Source organism: Corvus moneduloides, chromosome 18 (assembly GCF_009650955.1).
Source record: "Corvus moneduloides isolate bCorMon1 chromosome 18, bCorMon1.pri, whole genome shotgun sequence".
Lineage (NCBI taxonomy): Eukaryota > Metazoa > Chordata > Aves > Passeriformes > Corvidae > Corvus > Corvus moneduloides.
The window spans coordinates 13,886,487-13,910,102 of NC_045493.1; the positions used below are offsets into that span (position 1 = coordinate 13,886,487).

Here is a 23,616-nt window from a genome sequence, read left to right on the forward strand (position 1 = left end):
CCACTTCAGCAGCACATTTCCATTAAGACCTTGCAAAAGCTCCTGCAATTTTGGACAGGCAGGAAAAGAGCACAAAGCTCCCACTGAGAACGTGTACACAGGATTAATTGAGGAAATGTTGTTTCTCTGACCAAAAAATGTTCAAATGTTTTTATCTAATGCATCCAATACAGTTAATGACCTGACAAGGAATTCAGATACTGCCCCAAGAGAAGAGGAAATAGAATGGTCTAAATAAAACATGACTTTAAATGGGGTGGAAATCACAACTTTCTTTACACAAAAAAGATGTTTCCTTCACTGGGATTTATCTAAGGGAAGTGGGAAATTGTATAAATTCTAAATTAAGCACCAGAGGCGATTCACACTGTCCTTTAAATAAAATTAAACAGCCACTCAGAGCCTGGGCAAAAAAATAAATGTTACAAGTGAACGTTTTTTTGAGAGTCGAGTATTTTTTAAGAGCTTTGTGCCTGAACTACACAGACAAAAAGGGTTTAGTTGGGTTTTGGGAGGAGAGGAACAACATTTTCCTATTCTGAAATCAGAACTTTAAAGCAGAATCGAACTAGCAGAGGTTTTCAGCTGTTAGAGTACATTCCATGTGAATGTGCCCCACATGCACCAACAGTTAACATTTCAATTAAGTCAGTAAGAACTGGCTGTATGATGAAAGCCACCCCAGGAGCTGGGCACACACATTTTTCCAGGTGCACGCCAGAAGCAGTTTCCATTTCCAAGTCAGGCTAAGCACAAAAATCAAAGTGACTGCACTAGCATTGATCCAAGGACTTTACATGTGCCATGCCAGAACTGAACAGCAGAGAAAACATTTAAACTATTCTGTTTCCTCAGTCATTCTGGAATGTAAAGCTGACCAAAGATAAACCCAGTTAATTTAACAATACTGCTAATTATTCTTTTTGAAATGGAAAATTTCTGCATACACAATAGTCTTCAGAATTAAATATCTTAATTCCTATTAACTGAGAAGTGGCAGGAAATAACTAATTTGACCCAGGTGCTATTATTAAATTAATTACAGGTCTAATTTCTATTAAATGGAGTTAGGGAAGAATAAACAGATTCAATATAAATATGCTAACAAATCAAAAGCTGTTAAAAAACAGGTGTAATTTTTCAGCCTCTGAGAAATAAAGAATTACTGTCCAAAGTGCTGCTTGCATAACATGGTGCCTAAATTTAAGCCATAATTTGATGTCAGTCTATTACAGGGTCGGAGAAATACAGAATGGGATCCATGACACACAAAAATTCCTGTTCCTAAATTATTCCTGCAAATGAAGAAGCTCAGGGAATCATTTGCTGGTTTGACTCCAGGGAACAAAAGTACCAAGCAGGGCAAAGCAGGGCATTAGCTGAGTTTCCCACACAGAACACGACGAGAACAACTCTGCACTGGCTGCTGAGACACATTCGCAGCTACCAAAACCATCTGTATCTTTGGTGGTGCCAGCACCTATAGCATAAAATGCCCTTTCATTTCAGCATTACCACATTTCCTAAAACAAAACTCAAGAGCCATAATTTGTTAAAATTCATATTTCCTTATGTTGCAAGCCAACCTCTCATCTATTTGCCTAAATTAGGATTGCCTTCACTTAAACACTCTGTCCAGGTAACAAGCACCAACCATTTTTGTTAGGTAATGTTTTTCCTTTGTTTCAGACCTTCTCCATCTGTTTATGGACAGAGGAAGCCAATTTCAAGGCAGACAGTGGTACTGAATGTATTTTTGCATTTCATGTGTGGTTTTTCCCTTTGTTTCTTCCCCAAATGATGTATTTGTTCAGCTGTGATCTAAAGTGAGAAAGAGGGCAGTACCTTTTTCTTTTTAACTTTTCTTTTAATAATGCTCAAAAAGTACTTCAATAAAGAAATCTTGTTATGGTTGTATCACTGGAGAAACTCCATTCCAAAATAATAAGATTCAAGCTCATAATCCTTGTTCTAGAAAATTCACATTCAGCCCCAGAAAGCACAAGCCTTTATACCCAACTGCCCCGTGTTTGCTCAGTAAATGAGGACTCTGAAGGCAGCAAGGGACACCAATAACAGGAGGAATTGGCTGCACAAACCTCTCATCTGCCTTCCTCTCTCAATTCTGCTGCTCTTTTTTTCCTCCTCCCTCTTAGTCTGCTAACCTATAGACATCCTTGGCTTTTAGCAACAGATCCATAGATATAAAAGATTAAAATAAACAAGTATTGTCCACTATCAGCCACTGAAGACTCCATAAACTTTCCTCAGCAAAAGCACCAAGAATAGCCAGATTTGCACTCTTTGTGCAAATAGCCAGAATTGCCAGTTCTGCTTTTTTTTAACTGTCTTCCCCATGGAAATCATCTTACAGAGGCAAATTGTCTGTCCATTTACCTGTCAGTCCCACTCTGAACACAATTATTTAAGATGCAGCCCATCAAACGAGCGGTTTTTCAGTCATGGAGCTCACAAAGCCGGGGTTTTGGATGTCAGCAATGCTATTTCTACAGTCACCTGGGAACAAAAAGCCACAAAATGCATCCTTTCCTGCTGTCCATTCTGCATTTAACCACGAAGGTGATTTTTTCCCCCCTGTAACACTTCCTCAGCAATGCTGTCCTGCTCTCCAAATGACTGAAGAACAGCACTGAACCAAATGTACCAGCTACCAACAAACCCAAGCCTGTTAGCTCATTTTACTGAATACTTTATGTGGAGTTTTCTTACTCTCTCCTCCCCAAAGCAAGCTTGGGAAAGCTTTTTTTTTATTGGCTTGACAGCCAGACATCTTAATCACATGGAATGTCTCCATTTCTGCTGGGGCTTCTTTCATTTAGTTTTTATGATCCTCTAAAAGAATTTGAATGCTAACTTGCAAAACAAGGATTCCTTGTTGCCAGGATGGGTATTACCCTTCCTGGCTGATGCATCCTGGTAGGAATTTGACAAAGGCACAGACAATACACATCCAGATCTATTCCAGAAACCCACTAAAAAGTACTCCAGGAAACCTGCTTTAAATCTCATTTGCAAAACATTTCGCAAAGCATTTGTGCAAAATGCCTTATCATTCAACTGGGCATGTTGACACCCACCAGCATTTTAACCAGAACAACTTTTGATCTCTGCTTTTCAACCTAAAATTGAAAATATTTTATACTCCCACCTCTTTCAGCATGCTCAGTCTCCATGGAGACTACAGGACCATCACTTTTTTTTTTAATTAACACCATGGCCATATGTCACTTGAGTGCAAATGCAGTGAAATTTTCATGGGCTTTCCACTCCGTTTCAGGGGGATTATGGGGCAGTGAACCTTGAACAGGGAGAGCTAAGTACAGGGCCTCCCGGTAAGACTACAAAAGCAAAGTTACACACCTAAGGGAAAGATACAGTGGAACCAAACTCTTCAGTAAAGGCAGGACTATCAGACTTGCCACAGAACTTGCCCACTGTATCTCTGTATTTGTTTTATAAGCCTTCTATCCAAGATTTTCAAAAGCTTTTATAGGCACTAAGCATGCAACGCTGAATATTATCCCCCAGTCTCAGGATCCAGACATTATTACTGTCCCCACTCTTTATGTGAAAACCCAAACCAAGAATGTGTCATCCCTTGGCTGAGGTCACACCCATGGGATGGTGCTGGTGGCCCCATGGATTCACAGTGATCCCTGCGCCCTCTCCTCCTCCTGCAGCTGCTGCTCTGCTCTGGCACTCACCTGGGATGGTCATGAGCCATTCTGGGGACCCAACACAATATTTTGGCAGTGTTGTCTTCTGGCACTTTGAAGCCTAAACCAGCTCCCCGCCAGACAAAGCAGAAGCAGGAAGGGAGGGAAGGTGCTCCCCTCTCAACAGGCACCGCTGTAATTCAGCTGAGGGCAGACATGGGTAGGAAAGGCCTCGTACCTGCTTACAAATCCGCAGCTGAGGAATGCAATTCCTGACTTACTTAGGGTCTAACTAAGGTGCAGCTTGAGGACACTGCACAACCTGCACCGTGCACAAGTCTGTTAAGTCACCTGTATTGCTATAAATACAGCAATACTTGTTTTGGTAAATGAATATAGACAATGAAAATACCTCAGCCAATACCCCTTTTTTCCGCTGGAAATAATTATATTCAGCAAACTCTGACACCAGTATACAGAAGATTTCATTTCCCTTTGGAGCAGTGCGTGACGCTGCAGTCCCTCAGTGCCCCTCCAGATTCAGCAGCTGCTGAGGCCAGCAGCCCCTTGTTCTCTTCCTGCACTCTTCTCTTCCCTGCCTCCATTTAAAAAACAGTAACAGAAAACATGAAAGAGTCTTGGCAAACAGTCTTGGCTCAGTACCTTTTGTGAAATGAACCAGGAAAAGTTTGGAATTAAAATCCCACTTTCCTGTGAGGGAAAGACCCCCCAACACCAAAACATGTTCCTCCTCTCTGCCCTTCGCAAGATATTAATTGGGGTTGTACTTTCAAGTGCTTGCAGAGAAGCACAGAGGAAAAGCTATCGACTATGTGATTTTGAAGAGGAACGAGGGGATGGTGCTGTGCTTGGTACACTGTATGTGAATCAGCCCAGGATCTGTACAGAAGCAGCAACAGGGCTGATCAATCTTTATTTCTACACAATCAAGCAAAGCTGCATCTTCAAGTCCCTTTCCTGACAGCTCATAAAACAATGGTATTGATCACAATGCCCAAATTTGTAGTTTTGACAATAAAAGCAATTTGTTTGGGGAGGGAAATAGCCGTATGAGGTGAATGCACGTGGTTTACTAACCTTAAAAAATAATTCTTCTGAGCAATAGTATGAAAGGTTAGACAGAACTTTTTAACCTTGAAGATTTCGACTTCCATTTTCCCTGCTAAGACACTTCCCTCTTGAGAGAGCTGCTGCTTTAGATTTGGGAGTCAAGTAAAGGTAGCAAGGCGTGCCTTCCCAGTGCTGAGTATGCTACAAGGAGCCATGCACTGATAAATAATCCAGTTCATGGAAAGGAGAAGACACAAAGGGCAGCTGCACAGAGCAGTCAGAGGTTACCCAGTTCAGCGTGCAGCTGCAGCTCCTGGTTCAGCACAGGTAGGTCCAGCCCTTGGGACTGGCAGCATCAGACCACAGCAGTCGTGTTCTCCTCCAGGGGGGACACAGCCCCCCAAACACACCTGGACTGGCACAGAGCAGGGGAGAAAGGCACTGGAAATGCCTCTCTGCATTCCAGTGAAAGGGAACTTTTACACCTGGCTTCCAGAACACGGCTTTCAGCTTTTTCCCAGTTCCACGTGTTGATAATTACACACCAAAGCCAGGTCTGCACTACAGAGCCAAGCTTTTCTGGCAATTATTTAAGCATGGAAAAGAAGCAGCTCCATGAGGATGGAGCAAGAAAAAGGCACTTTCCTACAGAACTCTGTCTCATGCTTGATTGGCTCTTGTGTCCAAGAACCTACAAGCTCTTATTTAAGATTTTTCCATAATTGCCTATTGATAAGAATTCAGCTGCCTGGAGACTCTCTATTATGTTTTTCCTCTACTCTGTGTATTTTCATGACACATTTAAGAAATAACCATCTCTGAGTCAGCTGTGCTGCTGTCAAATCCAAGGCACACATGCACAGGCAGCATGAAACTCATTTTCTCACAAAACCTGGCTAAAATCTCCTTTTTTCTCCGAAGGAAAAAACCCAACGAAATTAATGAAAAATTGACCTACCTACAGTTACTCGCTTTATTTCCTTCATTAAAAATGACAAATGCGTTCTTGAGTTAGCACATGTGTAGTACTGCTGGCTGTATTTATGACAGAAATAAGCATAAGTTCTTTCCTTTGAAATAAAACATCCTACACCTATTATTAGTGAGAGATCTGCACAACACACTACACCACTTGAATGTATCTACTTGCCTGTTGACACCTCTCTAAAATAGGAGGAATATTATAATGTTAAAAATAGAAAGCATGAATATTGTTGATGTATGAACAAAAAAGAAAGTAATATCCACAGAACGCAGAAACAATATGTAAATTAAGACCTAACGTAGCTAGAGGGAAAAAAAATCTCATATTTTACGAGAAAAAAGCTTGAGAAATTGACTTGACATCTTTATGCACATTCTTCGAGATGTGGCTCACACGACACAGATTTCAGGTGAATTTAATCTAGAATACATTTAAATTGCAATCACCTAATAACACATACATGTACGTAACTTAATTTGAATTATTAGTCATGGAAATCATTCTTAAGGCCTGATATGCTGCTGCACTAATTTCTTTCATATCTGGACCCAGGCCTTTGGGGAGGGGCAGGCGGGGGGGAAGCAGCAAAAGCTGTGGGCACTTCTTTACAACTACATCTCATTTTATCCGTGAAAGATTCTGGAGTTTCCCAAATCCTCACGTCTCTAAGCTCAAGGTTCTGCAGAAGACTGTGGGGATTCAAGCTGCTTATGGTCAGTGCCTTCCCATCTACTTAACACCTCTGAGAGCACCCTCTGCAGTGACCCTCGCTTCACTCTGACAAAGAGATACAGATCCTTGCATACCCACAATAATGTTAAATCCTTTCCAAGTACTATCCATAGAAAATCAAATGCATTAAAATCGTTGCCTTCTTTCTTTTTTTTCCCCTAGGTCTATACTACATGAAAGACTTGCCTCTGCATTTCTCTTCTCCAGTAACACCTTCCTCTAAAGTAACAGCACCTTTTAACAGAGCACATGACTCTGTTAACTTTAATGTCTTAGTTTTGTGACAATTAAGGAAGAGATATTCAGCAGAATAAATTGACACACCACACTGTTTGAAGTGTCCTTTAATCTTCTGGATGATTTTAAAAGTTCAGCTGGTTATTTCATTTAGAGATCAGACTAAAGCAACTCTCTGCTCCCCCTCTTCCTTTTCTTGTAGAATAACTGTGACAGCCTGGAGAAATATTGTGTGTCTTGGTTGCAGCCACTGCCCTGAAGGTGTAAAGCTATAGATGATTCAATTCAGCTTGTTTCATTGCTAATTTCAGAGGGCATGTAGAGCTGCTTCTTCCCCTACCTTAACAGACAAATTGACTTTCTAATTTTAGAACAGAGATTTTTGCACAGGCACAGACCAAAAATGCTCCTTTTCTGATGGATCTAAATACAGATTTATGCTCTGAAAAACCATAGCCCCTGAGGGACTTCGAGCTTGCCATGAAAAATGGTATTTAGGAATGTCGCCCCACAGCCAGATGTTTAAACAACAATGCTGACACTGCTTGTTCCTTGGGAGGTGCCAGTTTAAAACAGCCCTGGCTACCCCTCCCTGGGGCCACACTGGCGCTGGGACCTGATTTCAGAGAGGCAGCAGACAGGTCCTGCCAGCCTTTGTGGCTTCAGGGGAGGAGCAGAGCCCACAGATGGCCAGGAGCCCTGCCTGCGCTGGCCCTGGCCCTGGTGACACTGGCCTGGCCACCGGCCCCAGCATCACCAACTCCCTGCTGTGCCATGGGGAGCAGAATTCCCTAAATTCCCCTCCTCCCGGGCAGTGCCTGGCACACATCACCCAAACCTGACCCCACAAAGCTCGGACACAGCCAGACAGTCCTGCCCCATCCCAGGAACTGAGCTCAGCTGAAAGGGAACCTGAGAGAGGGAGAGGCAACCCCTGCACAGCCCCGCTGCCCCAGACCCGGCACCCTGGGCAAGCAGCAAACCAGCGTTAACAGCCAGAGGGACCCTTCAGCTCTACCACCCACTGCCAGCAGCATTTACAGACCAACCTAACGAGTGCATTTATTAAAACACTAAAACAACGTTGGGGGTACAAACGAAGCGCTGTCATTTACTCCTTCCTGTGTTTGCCTTGTAAGGATCTTCATAAATATACATCCTGCTTTTCCTTGCAGACTTCATCTAAATATTTGCCTTCTCTACTCTGCCCCTGGCACAACTCTTCCTTTTCCACGTTAAAAACTTCCATTTCTTGCATTTTTTTTTGTTACGGAAAATTAAATATTCAGTCTCTCAGGTGAAAGGGGGATGAGAGCATCATCTTCACCCCAGCTGGCCAGCAGATCTACAGACACAGGGCTGTGCTTGACAGTAATTCTCCTACCTAAGGGCTGTTTTCACCTGTCTGATAATTGTGCATTTCCATACAATTAAACTCTGCAGTTTGTGCTTCTGATGGAAGCACCTGGATTATCATTAGCTGTTCATTAGGACTTCTGGGTGTGTTTACAAGTCATGATTATAATTGAAGAGTAAAATCTTTATTTGTGGTTTATTCAAGAAGCAGAAGCAGCACTTTTCATAAACAAGATTAATCCCTTAAACCACTGAACAAGAGATATTTTCCCAGAGAATTACATAAGAATGATGAGAGTGCCAAAACCAGAAACCTAAAGTAAAGAGCAAAAATACAGCTTTTACAAAACAACTGCTGATCCCCACCATCTCAGAGATTTGATCGTAAGGCTGCAGTTCTAAAACTGTCATTTATCCCAAAACTCTGGAGACAGCTAAATTCCTGATCATTTGCTGCTGAGAGCCACTGCAAACAAGATTTATTTTCATGTCGCTTATGAGAACAAAGTCTTGATTTTTTGAACAAATAGTAATTTTTCATCAAGACATTGTAATTCTCTTTGAGACTCTTACGGACTTAGTCAGAGGTTTATCTTATTAAAATATAGAAAACAAATGTAGAACACAAACACAACCCCCTTCTCTTCCCCAGCATTCTCGGTATTGAATGTGCATAAAATCAAACCCAATTCATTCGATCAGAACTCAAAGAGAATTTCAGCACAGACAACAGGTAGGCCCTGAATGTGTAAATGCATCTCTCACATAAAACAGAGATATTGGTGAGAGCATGGGAATGTAGCATGGGGGTTTGAAAGCTACAAAAATAATTAAGACCATTCCGAATTATTTGTCGCACCATCCTCTGTTCAGTAGTTGAGAACTTGGCAAAAAAATGAAGCTATAAAATAAAGATATAAATTTTCATGTCAGAGGTGTATCTGGCTTTTGGGAAAACCGAGTTAAATTGCAGCCATTTTGCCATGTACAGTAGAATTTAGGAGAACAGCACTGTCTGTTTACATTAAAAGATGTTTAGAATTGGAAATCAACATTCAAAAATAGAAGAACATTATGAAGTTTCTTATGCTTCCAAGCAAGGACTCAAAGACTGGCAAGGGACACAAGTTTGGATAAATTTTGGATTTTGCATCCAAAATGCAAACCAGAACTTTGTCTTCCCTATAAAAATCTACCCAAATTTTTCAGAACTGTGGATCTCAGGACAGGAGGGAGACGTTATTTTGAAACACGCGTCATATCCAGACTTGTCAGAGCTCGTCTGCCAAACTCCTCTGTGCCCATGTCCTGTGGAATGAGTGCTGTGTGTTCTTGTAAGACAGCTCCTAATGAATATGCATCAAAGATTAATTCCAACATGTCCTGATTTCTGCAACTTCTGAAAGCTTCTCCGCTCTGCATGTTGACAAGTGCATAACGTAGGGACAACACAGATAATGCACTGTACACACATGGTATTTATTAATCCTGTGTCAATTTTCAATAGTAATCTTTGGTTCTCTTCCAGGCCTGTGTTTTCCTTGCCTTCATTACCTCACACAAAGACCTGCATGTGTCTGTAAGAAAATTAATTGCTTCAACAATTAACAGGAAAATGCACCTCAGAGGAAACACTTCATAATCGATCTGTTTCCAGGTACAATATTTGCCACTCAGGAACAGATTAATTGGATTGAAAATTAGTCAAGCTAATTATTTTCTCTCTAATATAAGATTAAACGAAGAGTCTAATAAACTGAAAACGAAGAAGCTCCACTCAGCACTTCACGAGCTCACAGTGAAAGGTCCTGTACCAGACAGTCCTAATTTCAAGGATTCTGCTCATCCTGTGACCAAGGACTTGCTGAAGGAGTGTGTGGCTCTGTGGCACAGTTACGGTGGCCCATTTATCTCCACGTGGCACCACTCTGTGCCACACAGGCTGTTCTTGGTGTAACAGCCTTCAGTAAGGGGTAAGAGCACACCTTGCCACTGCTGCTACAAACCAGCCTGTGGAGGTGCTGATGCATTAAGGTGGAGCTGAAACAGGAGTTACAGAAGTAGCGGGAACAGCTGCCTTGGGACTGATTTCACAGTTGGTTTAGAAAAGCCATGTAAGGAATAGATGGAAGCAGCACGGTCTCACTCTCAGCAGCAGGCATTGCAGAGCTATCCTGTTCCACTGACTCCATGCTGAAGCTCACAAAACTGGGATTTAAGAAAGCTTCCAGTAAACAAAGACCTCTAGGAAAGACAGTATCTTGTCAACATTGAAGGTATTTTCAAGTATTTCAGCTAAAGCTGAGAAAAAAGCAGGCAGGCATTCCTGCAATATGCCAGGGAAAATTTATCTCAAGAATGGCTGGAGACAGTAGCCATCCGTTCGGCTAATTGCACATTTGAATATTAGCTTCAGGTAATCCCTGGAACTGAGAATAACATTAGCACATTTGCATAAGTGCAGGTGATCCCTCAACTCCCACCCTGACAGTGAATTCCAGCCACAGAGACACCACAGCCACGGGGTCTGGTTGGGGTCATCCTGGATACGGAGCCAGCAGCGGGTACATCCTGTGCCAGGGCACCACGTTCCCAAGGATTGTGACTTCACATCCTGCCCAGGCCAGGCTCACATCACAGGCACAACAGCAGACCTGGCAGATACTCAAATTTCCAGGTACACCTAATACAAAACCATATTTATACTTCTGACACGAAGAACTCTCAGAGTTCCCGAGTAACAAAAGGGAACGCACGCTGCAGTGGCTCCTGTGCTTTTCCAGAGAATCATCCAACAAGCCACTCTTCCCTGCCTGGCTCTATCTATCCATAGATACAGCCTGGATCCCCACTCCTACACACTCTAAAATGTACTTTTGTCTAAGCTCTTATGTAACACTTTTTCTGTGCATTGCTCTGCTCAGATCTGGTGTCACACTACCGTACACAGAGCACATGATTCATAATTTACACAATGAGGATGGATTTCAAACGGAGAGCTCCAGACTCTAACAGAGATGCAAATGCAACGTGTGTTGCACATTACATCAGCTCCAGATAACACTACAGATTTATACTCCAGACTACACCTTGGGCTGGAAAACATTTGCCAAGCTGGAGTGTGTTGGTAGAAGTGGAGGCACTGCTTGGTGCCCTGAGACACTCCTCAGGGGGAGGAATGAATCACATTACACACTCCTTTCATGGAGCCCAAAATATCCAGGGAACATGCAGACAGCTCTGCATGGAATCCTACAGCCCAGATCTCTGTCCTGTTCCCAGTTTTTACACACAGACATGTCTATGTCAGAATCAGTGACACCCACAAAGACCAGGAATCCTATTATCCCAACATAAAAACCTTTTACTGGCACGGAAGCCAACAGGAACTTCAAAAAGAGATCTAAGACACACTAGCAATTCCAGAGAACTGTGCCATTGACGTATCTATACAGTAAGAGTTGTAGCCATAAAATAATGCAAATGCCCAGTGAACTTCAGCCTTGTACTTGCAGTTGGAATTTATTTAGGATTGGTTTTACGATTTACACGGATGCCAGACTGTGTTACATAATTCCATTAACCTTCTGGCCCACACTTTGTTGTGTGTTGATTTAGATGTGACAGATTTAATGATTTTTTTCATCCAAAACATGGGAATTCCCATGTCTCAACAGCAACAGGCATATTTTTAGCCTCAGCTCATATTCTAAGTCATCCACTCAACTTTCCAACTCTCTCAGTAATTAGTATCACTTCTTACAAGATTTCCTCCAAGGGAAAAAAAAATCAACAGCATCATTAGAGATATTTTCACAAGACACACTTTTGCATTTAATATAAGATTTTTAATAGACAGGAGATTACTCACTTGCTGTCTCTTTCGTAATAGAAAGCAAACTGGTTTTGTCCCACTGGAATTGTTATTTTGAGCCTCTGGGCTACTAAAGGTTTGAGAACTACAGTGCTAAGTACCACAAACACAGAGCAAGCATAACGATGATGAATCCTGAAGGTTCCTAAGAGAAATCATTCCTTCTCAAGTCTAAAATTATGTTTATTACACTGGGTAACACCAGGGTAAAAATACAGACACTAAATATGAATGAGGTTATCCAGACTATTGGAAATATCCTTTAGCTCCTTCAACACCAGACAGAAAGAAGGGCCTCTGCTGTACAGGGGAGGTGACAGAAACACCCACAGAACACCTGCACATCACCCAAGGAGAGAGGACAAAATTCCCAGCCCATCCATGAATTATCTGCCTTTTCTGCAAGTGACTTTTGTCAGCAGACTACTTTGCCTTAGGTTGTTTCCCTCAAATTATTTGATTCCCAGCTCTTCATGCCAAGAACGCTCAATGAAAGGGGATTAAGCCCCTAGCATTATTTATTGTTTGCAGATCAATTAACTGAAGAGCCGCAGTACCTTCAGAAGGCTCCCTTGACAACTCCTTTTAGCAAAACCATGCTGAGCATTGTGCTACAGAACCTCATTTTATCCACGGTACCGTGTGCATGACTCAAAAAGAACAAGCCTCATTAGCCGCACATCACAGGCAGCTTTGTGTCTTGGGAACCTCTTGAAATGCCAAAAATGAAACTCTGACTACTCCCATGCGAGCCTTAGAAGATGGTCCCTCATTATGTGAGCACAGGAAGCATCAGAATTCCTCCCAGGACTTCTCAGCTTCATCTGCAGCTCCACCTCTGAGCTGTCACAGTAACTGCTGGTGAAGCCAGCACACCTTTCCTTGAATCCCTAGCTGAGCTCATGAACAAGGGAATATAGAGTACCTGTTATATGTTCAATTTTCGTATCATTTGGGAACCCCGTAGATGAAGTACCCATGGATCCCTGCTTTCCATGATGATTTTTATACATTAAATAAAAGCCAGTAAGATTTAATCCAAAAATACAAAGGGGATAACATGCTCTCAGATTAACTAGGCCAGGAAATGAAATCCATCCCTCCTTACAAGCACACTTCCTGCAGCCAGAATTCCTTCTGTTCAAAGCTGTGCCCTGAGGCCACAGCTGGCTGAGCTGGGAGAGGTTACCCTGATGCTGGCATATGGGAACATGGAACGGGTCCAACTCGCATTAAGAAACATTTTTCCAGGTTGTCTTCAGCTGTGGCATTGCACAGGATACAGAATTTCCTCCCAGCATTTCTGGATGTACAGAGGAGGACTCCAGAGCTGTGCTGGAGATGGTGGACAGCCAGGGAATGGCCACTGGCCTGAGACCAGCTGGGGCCTGAGGACACCAGTCTGCAGCCACCACTGTCTGTCATTATTCCCTGGGCTTATGTCCACCTGGAACAGACTGTCACCAGAGCACAGCCAAGCGTAAGAATGACCAAGATAAACAAGACCTACTGCAAACCCCTCTGAAATGCACACAACATCTTTATCAGTTCACTGTATTTGCTCATAAATGATGTCATTATTCCCACACGTGCAATGAGAGCTGACAGCTGGTAGCTCCAGCTCTCCCTGGGGTGTGTGGTGAGCCAGCACAACTCCAACAGCGATCCCAACTCTGCTCCAAGAATCCCAGTCCCAGGAAATCTGCAGACTTTGGGGCACCATGGAAGTGATACATTAGTATTTCAAAAGGATAATCCCTGAAAGAGGGAATTTATTTCTTTTACCTGCTTCAAAAGACAGCGCTAATTGTCACCTTTCCCACTTTCAGCAGCATCTTGCTCAAAACCAAAGGAACAGGAATAGCCTTGCTCTCTAAGGAGAACCCAAAATTCAGCTGAGATTAAAGGGAATCATCTTTGCAATGACAGCTGAAATTCCCTGTGTTGTCTCCTTCATATGAGTGTCAGAGAGGAGGCCCCCTCTAAGATGCCAAAGGCCATCTCCATGCCTTTGAAGTGCTTTCTGCAATTTTTGTTTTTAAATGAATGAGCCTTAAACAAAAAGGTAGAAAAGTTGGCTAATAATGCCTTTATCTAATAATTGGTTATTATTTCATCTCTTTCGTTTTGATTTGATTCAAGATGATAACCATAAATATTTTTTCAGCCCTGAGTAGAATGATTTACAGAAACAGTCTGCATTTCTTGCTAAATAAAATAATTTTCTTTTTAAAAAACTGGAAAAAGTGGGTCAGTGTGTAAAATAATGCACTGAGGCTTGGTTCACACAAATTTATTTTGCCTCAACATCTCAGGGGGTTCTCTCTCTGAGGGCACATTTAAGCTTTAAAATGAGAAATAGAAGTTTGTGACTAATTGCCTTCAAACAGAGAAATGTAAACATGACTTCTGAGATGTTCAGTACTTTCACATCATCACAATATGTAAACTCTTGGAAGCCTGGAGCTTTCAAATAACACAGGAAGGAAACAGAAAAACCCAAACTGTACACGATATGAAACTCTGAAAGTACCCAGGGTAAATATGTTTACAGCTGATCATTACCCACATGTCTCAGAAGTACAAATGGAGTTAAACTCTCCTATTCCAAATTAAATTAACATATTTTATCTGCCCTACCATAGATACCTTAACAAATTACATCAGCACCAACAATGCTGAGTGAACAGACAATTTTTTAGGGCTGAATAATTATTCTCAGAAAGCAATTTTGGAACCACATGAAAGTGTCCCCTTTCTCCCTTCCCTCCTGTTTCCCTCAATAATAAAACCAGGATTAAAAAATGAACAGGAGAAATCTTTTTTGCTCAGAATTCAAATAAACAAAGAACGTATTAGGTTGCCACCAAAATCCCCAAACATCCAGCCCAGCCCAGCCCTTCACCCCCTGGGCCTGCCCAGCTCTGAAAACATCCCTCTTGAACATACCCCACCTGAAAGTCTGATTTCTGCAATCTCTTTCTTGCTTTTATCTCATCATGACAAGGTGAAGTTCCCGTGATTCCCACAGGATGCCATGTGACAAAATACACGGGAATTTTTTGCTACACCATGCAATTTTTTGTCTAATTGAGTAGAATTTTTTCTTTCCAAGCAATAACACATTTCTAGGTGACAATGGCACGTGAGTACATGGGAGCAAGGGAAAAAAATTAATGGTGATCTAAAACATTAAACAACTTCTCTGAAGCATTTGGATGAACACCAGCAAGAGACAGAGTGTAATTATTGTGGCCATTAGGCTGTTATTTATGTTAAATTTGTTGCTCTTGTTGGCTTCAGAAGTGTTTTAGGACTATAGCACTCTTGAGAGTCCATCAAATGTACTAGCATGGGCAACAAGTAAGAGAATGAGGCAACAGCTCACTGCACTTACAACATGAAAGCAAAATGTTAAATAACTGCATTTGAAAATGAGAGAAGCAGGGCACTAAGGACAAGGGCATAAATGCAATAGAAAGAAAATACTGTGTAGGAAATTCAAAGGCAATGTTGCCATGCATTTTCCTGTCCCCTGTTATTATTTAATATCAAGTTAATTTCTTCAATTATAAAAGTGTTAAGAAAATTAAGCACTGAAATACAGTACCATGAACAAATGAGACATGCAGGAAAAAATGAAGGATATAGCTTAGAAAATCCTGTTACTGCCTCTCACTGTGTCCACATCCTCACAGACCGATTTAGTCACTTGTAGTTCCGACTGAAAATCAGTTTCTCTGATAGCAGTATCTGCTTTCAGGCAGCACAAACCAGCAACTCCTTCAGTGCTGCAGAACTGAAAAGTATCAAAACAAGTGCTGTCCTTGTTACACTTCCAGAAGAAGGGAAAGAAAATTGCTGAGCAAAGCTTATCCGTTATATAATTGAAACAGATTTGGAGATAAGGCAGGAAATGGTCATTAAGGTTCTACTCAAAGACAGCCAAGCTTTGTCTATAATCATTTTGCATTTGATTGAATCAATGGCTTCATCCCTGCCACAAGCACAGAGAACAGTAATAGAGTGGGTATAACAAACATTTATACCCAAAAATATAAACACGAATAAAATATTGTAAGAGGATCACGACACCCATTAGTGTCACATCAGAACATCTTGCCTAATGTCTCCACAGCAGCTATGGATAGAGGGAAGCGCTATCAATCGTGTTCTGCAGATGAGGAACATCCAATAAATCTCCATCTTCAGCCACCCCAGCAATTTCCCAGGCCCATCCCACCTGGCACACTTCCAGCGCAACAGCACCCACAGGGGAAGAAGAGGCAGGAATCCTGGTCTTCCTCTTCTCAGTCATCCCTAGCACAGCAGAGAGGCCCCATTTCAGGTACAGTGAGAAACAGCACTAACCCAAGAAAACACGGAAATGCTGCACTCCTTAATCTCCCCTTCCTAGTCCATTCACCTCGTCACCCGAGGAATTAAGGAAAATAAAATCAGCCAACTTCCGAAAGACGTAAGTAAAGGATGGCACAGATTAGGATGCATCCCCCAATTCAGTCGGTGTTTGAAGGGTTCCCAAGTCACACTTCTGATCAGTGTTTAATTCCCACCACACTATTTTCTCTTTGCTTCTTTGGTCATCTACTTGCCAAGAAAGGGGTGGAAGATCGATGCTTCACAGGGAGGAACAGCAGTGCTGTGCAGATGCTACAAGCAGTAAACCCAACTAATAATCTCCTGGGTCAGGATTTAGAGTGTTACGGAATTATTATTGCCTGAGAATGAAATCAGAAGAATTGGGGAGAACTTTCTAATTGCTTCACCATTAATCTGGAACACTGTCGCAAGCCCATAATAAGCAAGGCACGAGAACTTCAAATCATATTTGACAGATGGGCTTAATTAGTTATTCTCAGACAGAATCATAATATTTGCTGTTAATATTCATCTGAAAACACCCTGCTGGCTGTGATAATATTTATATGTTAATCCTTTTACGATAAGCTCCCGGTGCCAGAACCTCTCCAAACAAAATGACGGATATATTTCAAACCCCGATAAGGAAATGCTCTGGCATTCTGCTCCGGTTTGTCACTTGCACAAGTGCCTCCTAAATCCGCGAAATTACACTTGTCACACTGAGTTAGCTTTATTAACACTATTTTCTGATCCATGTAAAACTATCAGGAACACAAAGGTACTGAATGTGCAGTTAATTAACACTGCCACCTTTGCATCCATGTGATCAGACCTCTGGTTTTAGGAGAAATTAAAGAATATGCAAACACAGAGTTTGTATAATTTCTAAATAACTATGGAGGCAAAAAATTTGGTAAGGGACATCAATATTTACCTGTTACCCAGTGTGCCTATTTGGTGACATCAAGCACGTCTAGATAAGGATAAAATTATTTCCCAAAAACTGCAGAGCACACTACACTCTCTTTGCCCATATAATGCTTCATCTTGCTTCTTAAAATGCACAGCTAAACAGATGGGACTAAATTTAATGAGGAAAACAATATACTGGGTAATGCATTGCAAATATTTTGCTCGTGTTTACAAAGAGTGAGGAAGAAGCTCTCAAAAGTGAGAGAACTACAAAATCTCAGCTGGGAACTTGATGGAACAAATCAAACCAGAAGTTACAGGACAGTTACACACACACCTTGTCCTCACTGAGTTTCCTTTCCAGGACAATCTGTGTATGAGCTCATATTTCTTTTAATAAACATCATGCAGTGTTTATACTCAGCATGTGCAAGTACACAGAATCCACAACCACTGCATGAACCACGACACAATAATTTATTTTTTTGTGTACCAGGGGTCATTTTAAAGGCTTGCTACTGAATAATGAATAGTGAAGGGGAGTTAAGTTGCCAAGATTCAATTCCCCCACGAGGCTGCTTTGTATTTTCCTTCTGAGGAAGAGAAATCAGGCAAATGCACTCCATGGGCCCAGCAAGATAAAGTGTGATGGAAAACTCATCGCTGAAATAATCTTTGATTTTGATCCAATGCCCATGTCAGTCAATGAAAATATTCATACTTTCTTCCAGTAGCTTTGGACGGGGATTTTAAGGAATCTGACAGACAGTGCTCGGCAGAAGGAAGCTCCCACCTTGGCACACACACACGTTTCTTCTTTGACCAACAACATTCACTCAGGTATACAACAATATATGCTTTAATCAAGAAAATTCAGGATACTACAGCAAAGGGATTGTGCAGAATCTGAGTTACAAGATGGAGAAAGTGATTCCTGCCATGATTACCAAGGGAAGTTCCTCCCTTCCTCCTTTTTTCCATACGTGCAGATTGCAAAGAGATGAAACTTCCTAATTATTAGGTTCAGAAGGTATTTACTTAAATATTATAAACCACATAATAAATCCCCAAAAACCTATGAGATTTTGTAAAATTTCACAAGTGAATCACACATGTAACACAGGAAGTTTTCTAACAGCAATGCCAACCACAGAGCAAACACAGTCAGGTCCTTGTAACTGTGCACTTGACTTGCAGTTCCATAAGCAGTGAACAAAAAGCAACAAATTATGTAAAAATGTATTCATTAAACCAAAGAGTTGTGATTAAAAAAGGAACATCCACCTGCTAGATGAAGGCATTTTAAGACATGTCAATGTTGCAGAATGGGAATGGAAAATAGAAAATCTTTTTCCTTCTGCAGATTTAAAATTCATAAAAATCTCACCAACAACATCATCATCAACAAGTCACAAAAGACCAAAACAAAAAGAAGGAAAGAAAAACCCAAACAAATGAAGGGAAAAGACCCAACCCACCAAGAGAAGCCCAAGTAAAATTAATAAACCGAACCAAAAAAACCCCACCACAAACAGCCCTATAATGACCCCCTGCTATAATGTCTGACATCAAATAATTTGAAAAAAATTAAACTAGCCACAATCAAATTCTAAGATATGAAACAAGTTCTTTTAAATAATTTGTGACAACAATATTTCCTGCTAGTTTTTACTTCCTTTGAGCACTTGGACTGAGTAGCATTTGTGTGGTGGGCTGAGCGACGCAGTACAAAACAAAGCCACAGCTTTTCCAGAAGCATTTCCTTGTGCACCATAGGAAAAGGTATTAAAATCATGGCAAAATATTTGGAAAGGACCAACACCCATCAGTCATGAAAAGCAAGGCTGCTGGACGTGACCTACCTGTTCTCAGAGGCAGCAGATTTCCTCTGGCAAACGACTACAGCGGGTGCGGATTTCCCGGTGTAATCCACGCTCTCTCTGATGTCCCACAAGTAGGGGCTGCTGGCTCTGACGCTGAAAACGTTCACACCTTTCTTCACCTTCGCCCTGGGAGAACAAGGAGATATTTCACCAATTAGATAGGAAATGTCAGCTCAATCTAGTCCTTATTTCTTCATCAAGTTCTCATTATGCCCCACAGAAAATGCCACCGCTCATTAAGAGCTCAACAGCAGGACAAGGAAAGGAGGTGAGAGAATTAATTAAGACTTCCATATTTTGAAGAAATAATATCAAGATAGAAATCTGATTGAACTAGTGTTAATTACAGCTTTAGCCATGGCTAAATTGCAGGGTAGGTATGTTCTGGAGCAGGCTCCTCACTGCTGCTCTTCCATTAGCCACACTGAGGGCACCACTGGGCATGTTAAGGCTCTCTCCTGGCTACAAGTTATTGTATTGGAGCAGAAAGTACCATTTTTGTTGAAAAAGAAGTCAGGTTGGTGCTGGGGCTTATACCTGGAGCGAGAAGCCATTGCTAGGCCTCATTACAAGAAAAATCTACTCTTCTTCTCCCCCATCTTTGGGTTACTCAAAGATGACATTCCTTATCTTTGCTCCAATTTTCATCATCTTTCTGAGTCCACAACATTTTCTTTTGATACTGTTGGATTTAATTGTCCTGTCAGCTCTGAACTTAAAAATACTTAGTTTTAAAAATTCTTATTTTTCCTAAAGCAACTGATTTCTCTGTTGCTCTGTTTCCATGTGTAAGGTTAAACAACAGGAAGAGTATATGGCAAACTGGACTGGTTCCTACTGAGAGGTACTTTCTAGTTCTCATGTGCCAGCATAATACTTCTGGGTTTGCATGTTAAAAGAATCACCAGAATAAAAACTGGAAGTTACTAACCAGAAGTGGAGAAGAGGGACTGTAATATGGGGAGAGGGAGAGAGACACTTTCAAGTATCTGTTTCGATTCCTCTTACCAGGTGTTGCCTTCTTTAATTGTCTCTCTCGAAGTAAACACGTACCTCAGGGCACTACAGAATGACCCCACAGGTATAAATGTAAAATATAATGTTGGCCAAATTACTGAATTAGGAGTCCCTGGTGTTAACTTCTGGTTCCTGAACGTGTTTACAAGAAATCCATTGTGGTCAAGCCTCGTGTATGAGGTGTCAGGAAATGACAGTTTAATTATATTTGCTTAAAATCTCATACACAAAATCCATTCAGTGCTATGGCAAGTTCTCAATTCCGGGCAGAAACCCCAAAAAGGTACGTGAGCTTTTTGTCTAAACAGCTGCTGCCACGCAGAGATGCAAACAGCAGTGAAACCAGCACTGTCAGCTCTGCCCCCGCATGAAATTGCTCAGGAAATCTTTGAAGGACAAGATCCACACAGATGTTTTCAGAATGAAAGCCAAAGGATTCCTTCAACTGTCTTGAACAAAAAGGATTATATCTCATTTCTTTTACCACTAACTCAATAGCAGTGGCTGCAATTTCCTTGGCACACCTGGAAGAATAAATACACGAAGGCTGCCAATTTTTGTGCAAGTTCTCCTATGCTAATTTCACAAAATGAATTTTAAGCAGGTGCAGTTGCTGCTGCTCAAGCAGACATCCCTCAGGACAAGAGATCAGTGGTCAAAGGAGAGTGGAAATTAAACTACACTCCTGATGTCTCAGAGAGGGAGGTAGGAGAAGGCCACACAATCTGGAGGAAACATTTCTCAGCACACGTCTTCAGCTGTTCCTAGTGACCGGCACCTGGTCCTGCCTTCCTGCTCCACCCCAAGGAAGGAAAACTGCTGGGCATCAGGTGAGGCCAGTGACAGAAAAATTATCCCCTCTCCCCAGGGAGATTTGGGTGGCTCAGGCCCTGTGCATTAATCTGGCTGTGATTCAGAAACTCATCCCCACCCCTGGAGCTCTAACACAGCTGCTGTAGTTGAAGGTGTCACTGTGGGATTTGGGGGACTGAGCTGAGCTGATGGACTGAAAAGCCCCAGCCTGGATGGAGCTGAGCTGATCTCCAGCACCCCCAGCTATGAGCAAGGGGCTGCTTTCATTTCCCACAGCCTGATGCTCCTGCTGCCAGCTTGGCCCCTCAGCTTTGTAACAATGGATTGTGTTGACTACACAGCAGCTATGCTTTTATACATTTTATTAACAAAACTGGCATGGAGTCCAGGAAAAGCAGCCTTAGACCACAGCAGGGTCTACACCTTGCTCAGCTGGCACACCTGCAATGGCTGTACTGCAACTGAAAAGCTGTGCAGGGTCTCAGCACTGCTCAGCAAACAGATACACACTGAAAATTGAAGGAAGTTCTCACTCGTAAGTTAAAAAGCTCTAAAAACCATAGTAAAATAAGTGTGTGAGCACAGACACATAGCTGATACCATCCTCATGTCTTCTGTCTGTATTCCTTTAAATGCCAGGCTGAGGAGGCAAGGCAGGAAAACGGACACGAAACCAGCAGGACAAGCTGAGTTTATCCTTGACATTCACTTTATCCAGTGACAAACTGCCATCCTGTACTGACTTCTAATGCTTCAAAACAAATGCAGATCCTTGGGGTAAATGCAGTCTATGGATCAGGATTTCTTAGAAGAGGTAAAGTCTCATTTAGTCATCTGTGAAAAGATCCACTCCCCTGACTTTACTTAGAAAACAGTAACCCAAGTTTGCTGTTTTCTACAGAATTAGAGATTATGAACTCCTTTTGAGGAACCAGATTAATATGCTTTTATAATTAGCACAGAAGCTTCAATTCCTCGATCCCAGGAAATGTTTTTTCCTTCAGTATATCTCAGTGCTGTGTTTTCCACTGCTGGGCAACTGCAGAATTTTATTCACCCCATTCGCAATGGCAGTAGCACTTTGCAATTACCAAAGAGTGACCTGGATAAAGCAGGGTTAATAACAACTGAAGGTGTGGTTTCTGTCACCAGATAAAACTGAAATCACCTGAGGTGAAAGCACTGTGCCTGCTGCCAGAGCTCAGTGACCTTCCTGCACATCTGCTGTATGGGATGGCCTGGCTCCTGAGGCAGCCTTGGTTCAGCCACAGCTCAGCCTAAGATTTCTCCACTGCAATACACCAAAAACCTGCATGGCAAAGCTTTTCCATGTATTTGCTCTCAGTTAACAGTCCAAGTACAACAGGTTGTACATTTGCTCAAAACCCCGAGGCTGGGCTGCAGCAAGTGGAGCTCTTGGAGTGTTTTGTGCCCGTCACTTCCCTTTGGGCCAGTCTGTTTTGCAGAGAGGAGGAAAGAAAGGCTATAAACATTTCAGTCATGTCTGGTTTGGGGTTGTTGTTTCTTTTCCAACAAGGAGCCTATCCAGCTAAACACCTTCCTGGCTGTTAGTTACCTCTGGATCACTGCTCACAGCGCAGCACATCAGTTACGGAGGCTCCTGAGCGACTCACCCCTTGCACCAAATCAATCATGGCAAACAAAGCCCTTGGGAGTCCACAGTCCCTGAAAACTCGTCAATGCTGACAGGGTACAAATCAAGGGAAGGGAGAAGCAAAAAAAAAAACCCACAGAAGGAACTCCCAGAATCAATACATCACAACTGAAATCAAGGAAATACATTACCTAAGTGCATAAAGATAGTGATTCCCAATTCCATCCCATGACCCACTAAACATTATGTTTACTCTAGTGATGGAAGAGGCTGCAACTCCAATTAAAATGCAGGCACTGTCCTCTCTCATTTATCAAAGTGTCTGGTTTAGCATCTCCCAGTCTCTGCAGTTTACAACCAGTTAGCGCTTAGCTTTCAGCCCATGTCATTACTGCGGGCTGGTAATGGCTGTGAAATTGTTACTTAAGTGTTGGATAAAGTGGAACAGCTGCCTGGTGAAAAATCACAGCGCTACACACGCGTGCCGCTGAGTGCCACGGCACAGTGTCACAGAGCGTGTGTGTGCTCCGAGCAGCCGCGGGGACAGGCACGGGAGAGATGGCACAGAGCCCTGCCCTCGGGACGGGCAGCACATCGGAGCCAGGGATGGGCAGGGCACGGACACCCGCCCGGGCTGGGCCAGGGATGGGCAGGGCACGGACACCTGCCCGGGCTGGGCCAGGGATGGGCAGGGCACGGACACCGGCGTGGACTGGACACCCTGCCCCAGGCACGGACACCCTGCCCTGGCACGGACACCCTGCCCCAAGCACGGACACCCTGCCCCGGCACGGACACCCTGCCCCAAGCACGGACACCCTGCCCCGGCACGGACACCCTGCCCCAAGCACGGACACCCTGCCCCAGGCACGGACACCCTGCCCCTGGCACGGACACCCTGCCCCAAGCACGGACACCCTGCCGCAGGCACGGACACCCTGCCCCGGCACGGACACCCTGCCCCAAGCACGGACACCCTGCCCCAGGCACGGACACCCCGCCCCACGCACGGACACCCTGCCCCAAGCACGGACACCCTGCCCCACGCACGGACACCCTGC

General features: G+C 42.8%; 1 protein-coding gene across 1 annotated transcript in view; it reads right to left on the reverse strand.

Annotated features, from left to right (window-relative positions):
• Positions 1-23,616, reverse strand: part of TMEM132D (transmembrane protein 132D) — a 210,060-nt gene that overhangs the window by 106,239 nt on the left and 80,205 nt on the right. The window contains exon 3 of the mRNA XM_032128095.1: positions 19,090-19,236. Within this exon, the coding sequence (XP_031983986.1) occupies positions 19,090-19,236 (147 nt within the window). The remainder of the gene's footprint in view (positions 1-19,089; positions 19,237-23,616) is intronic.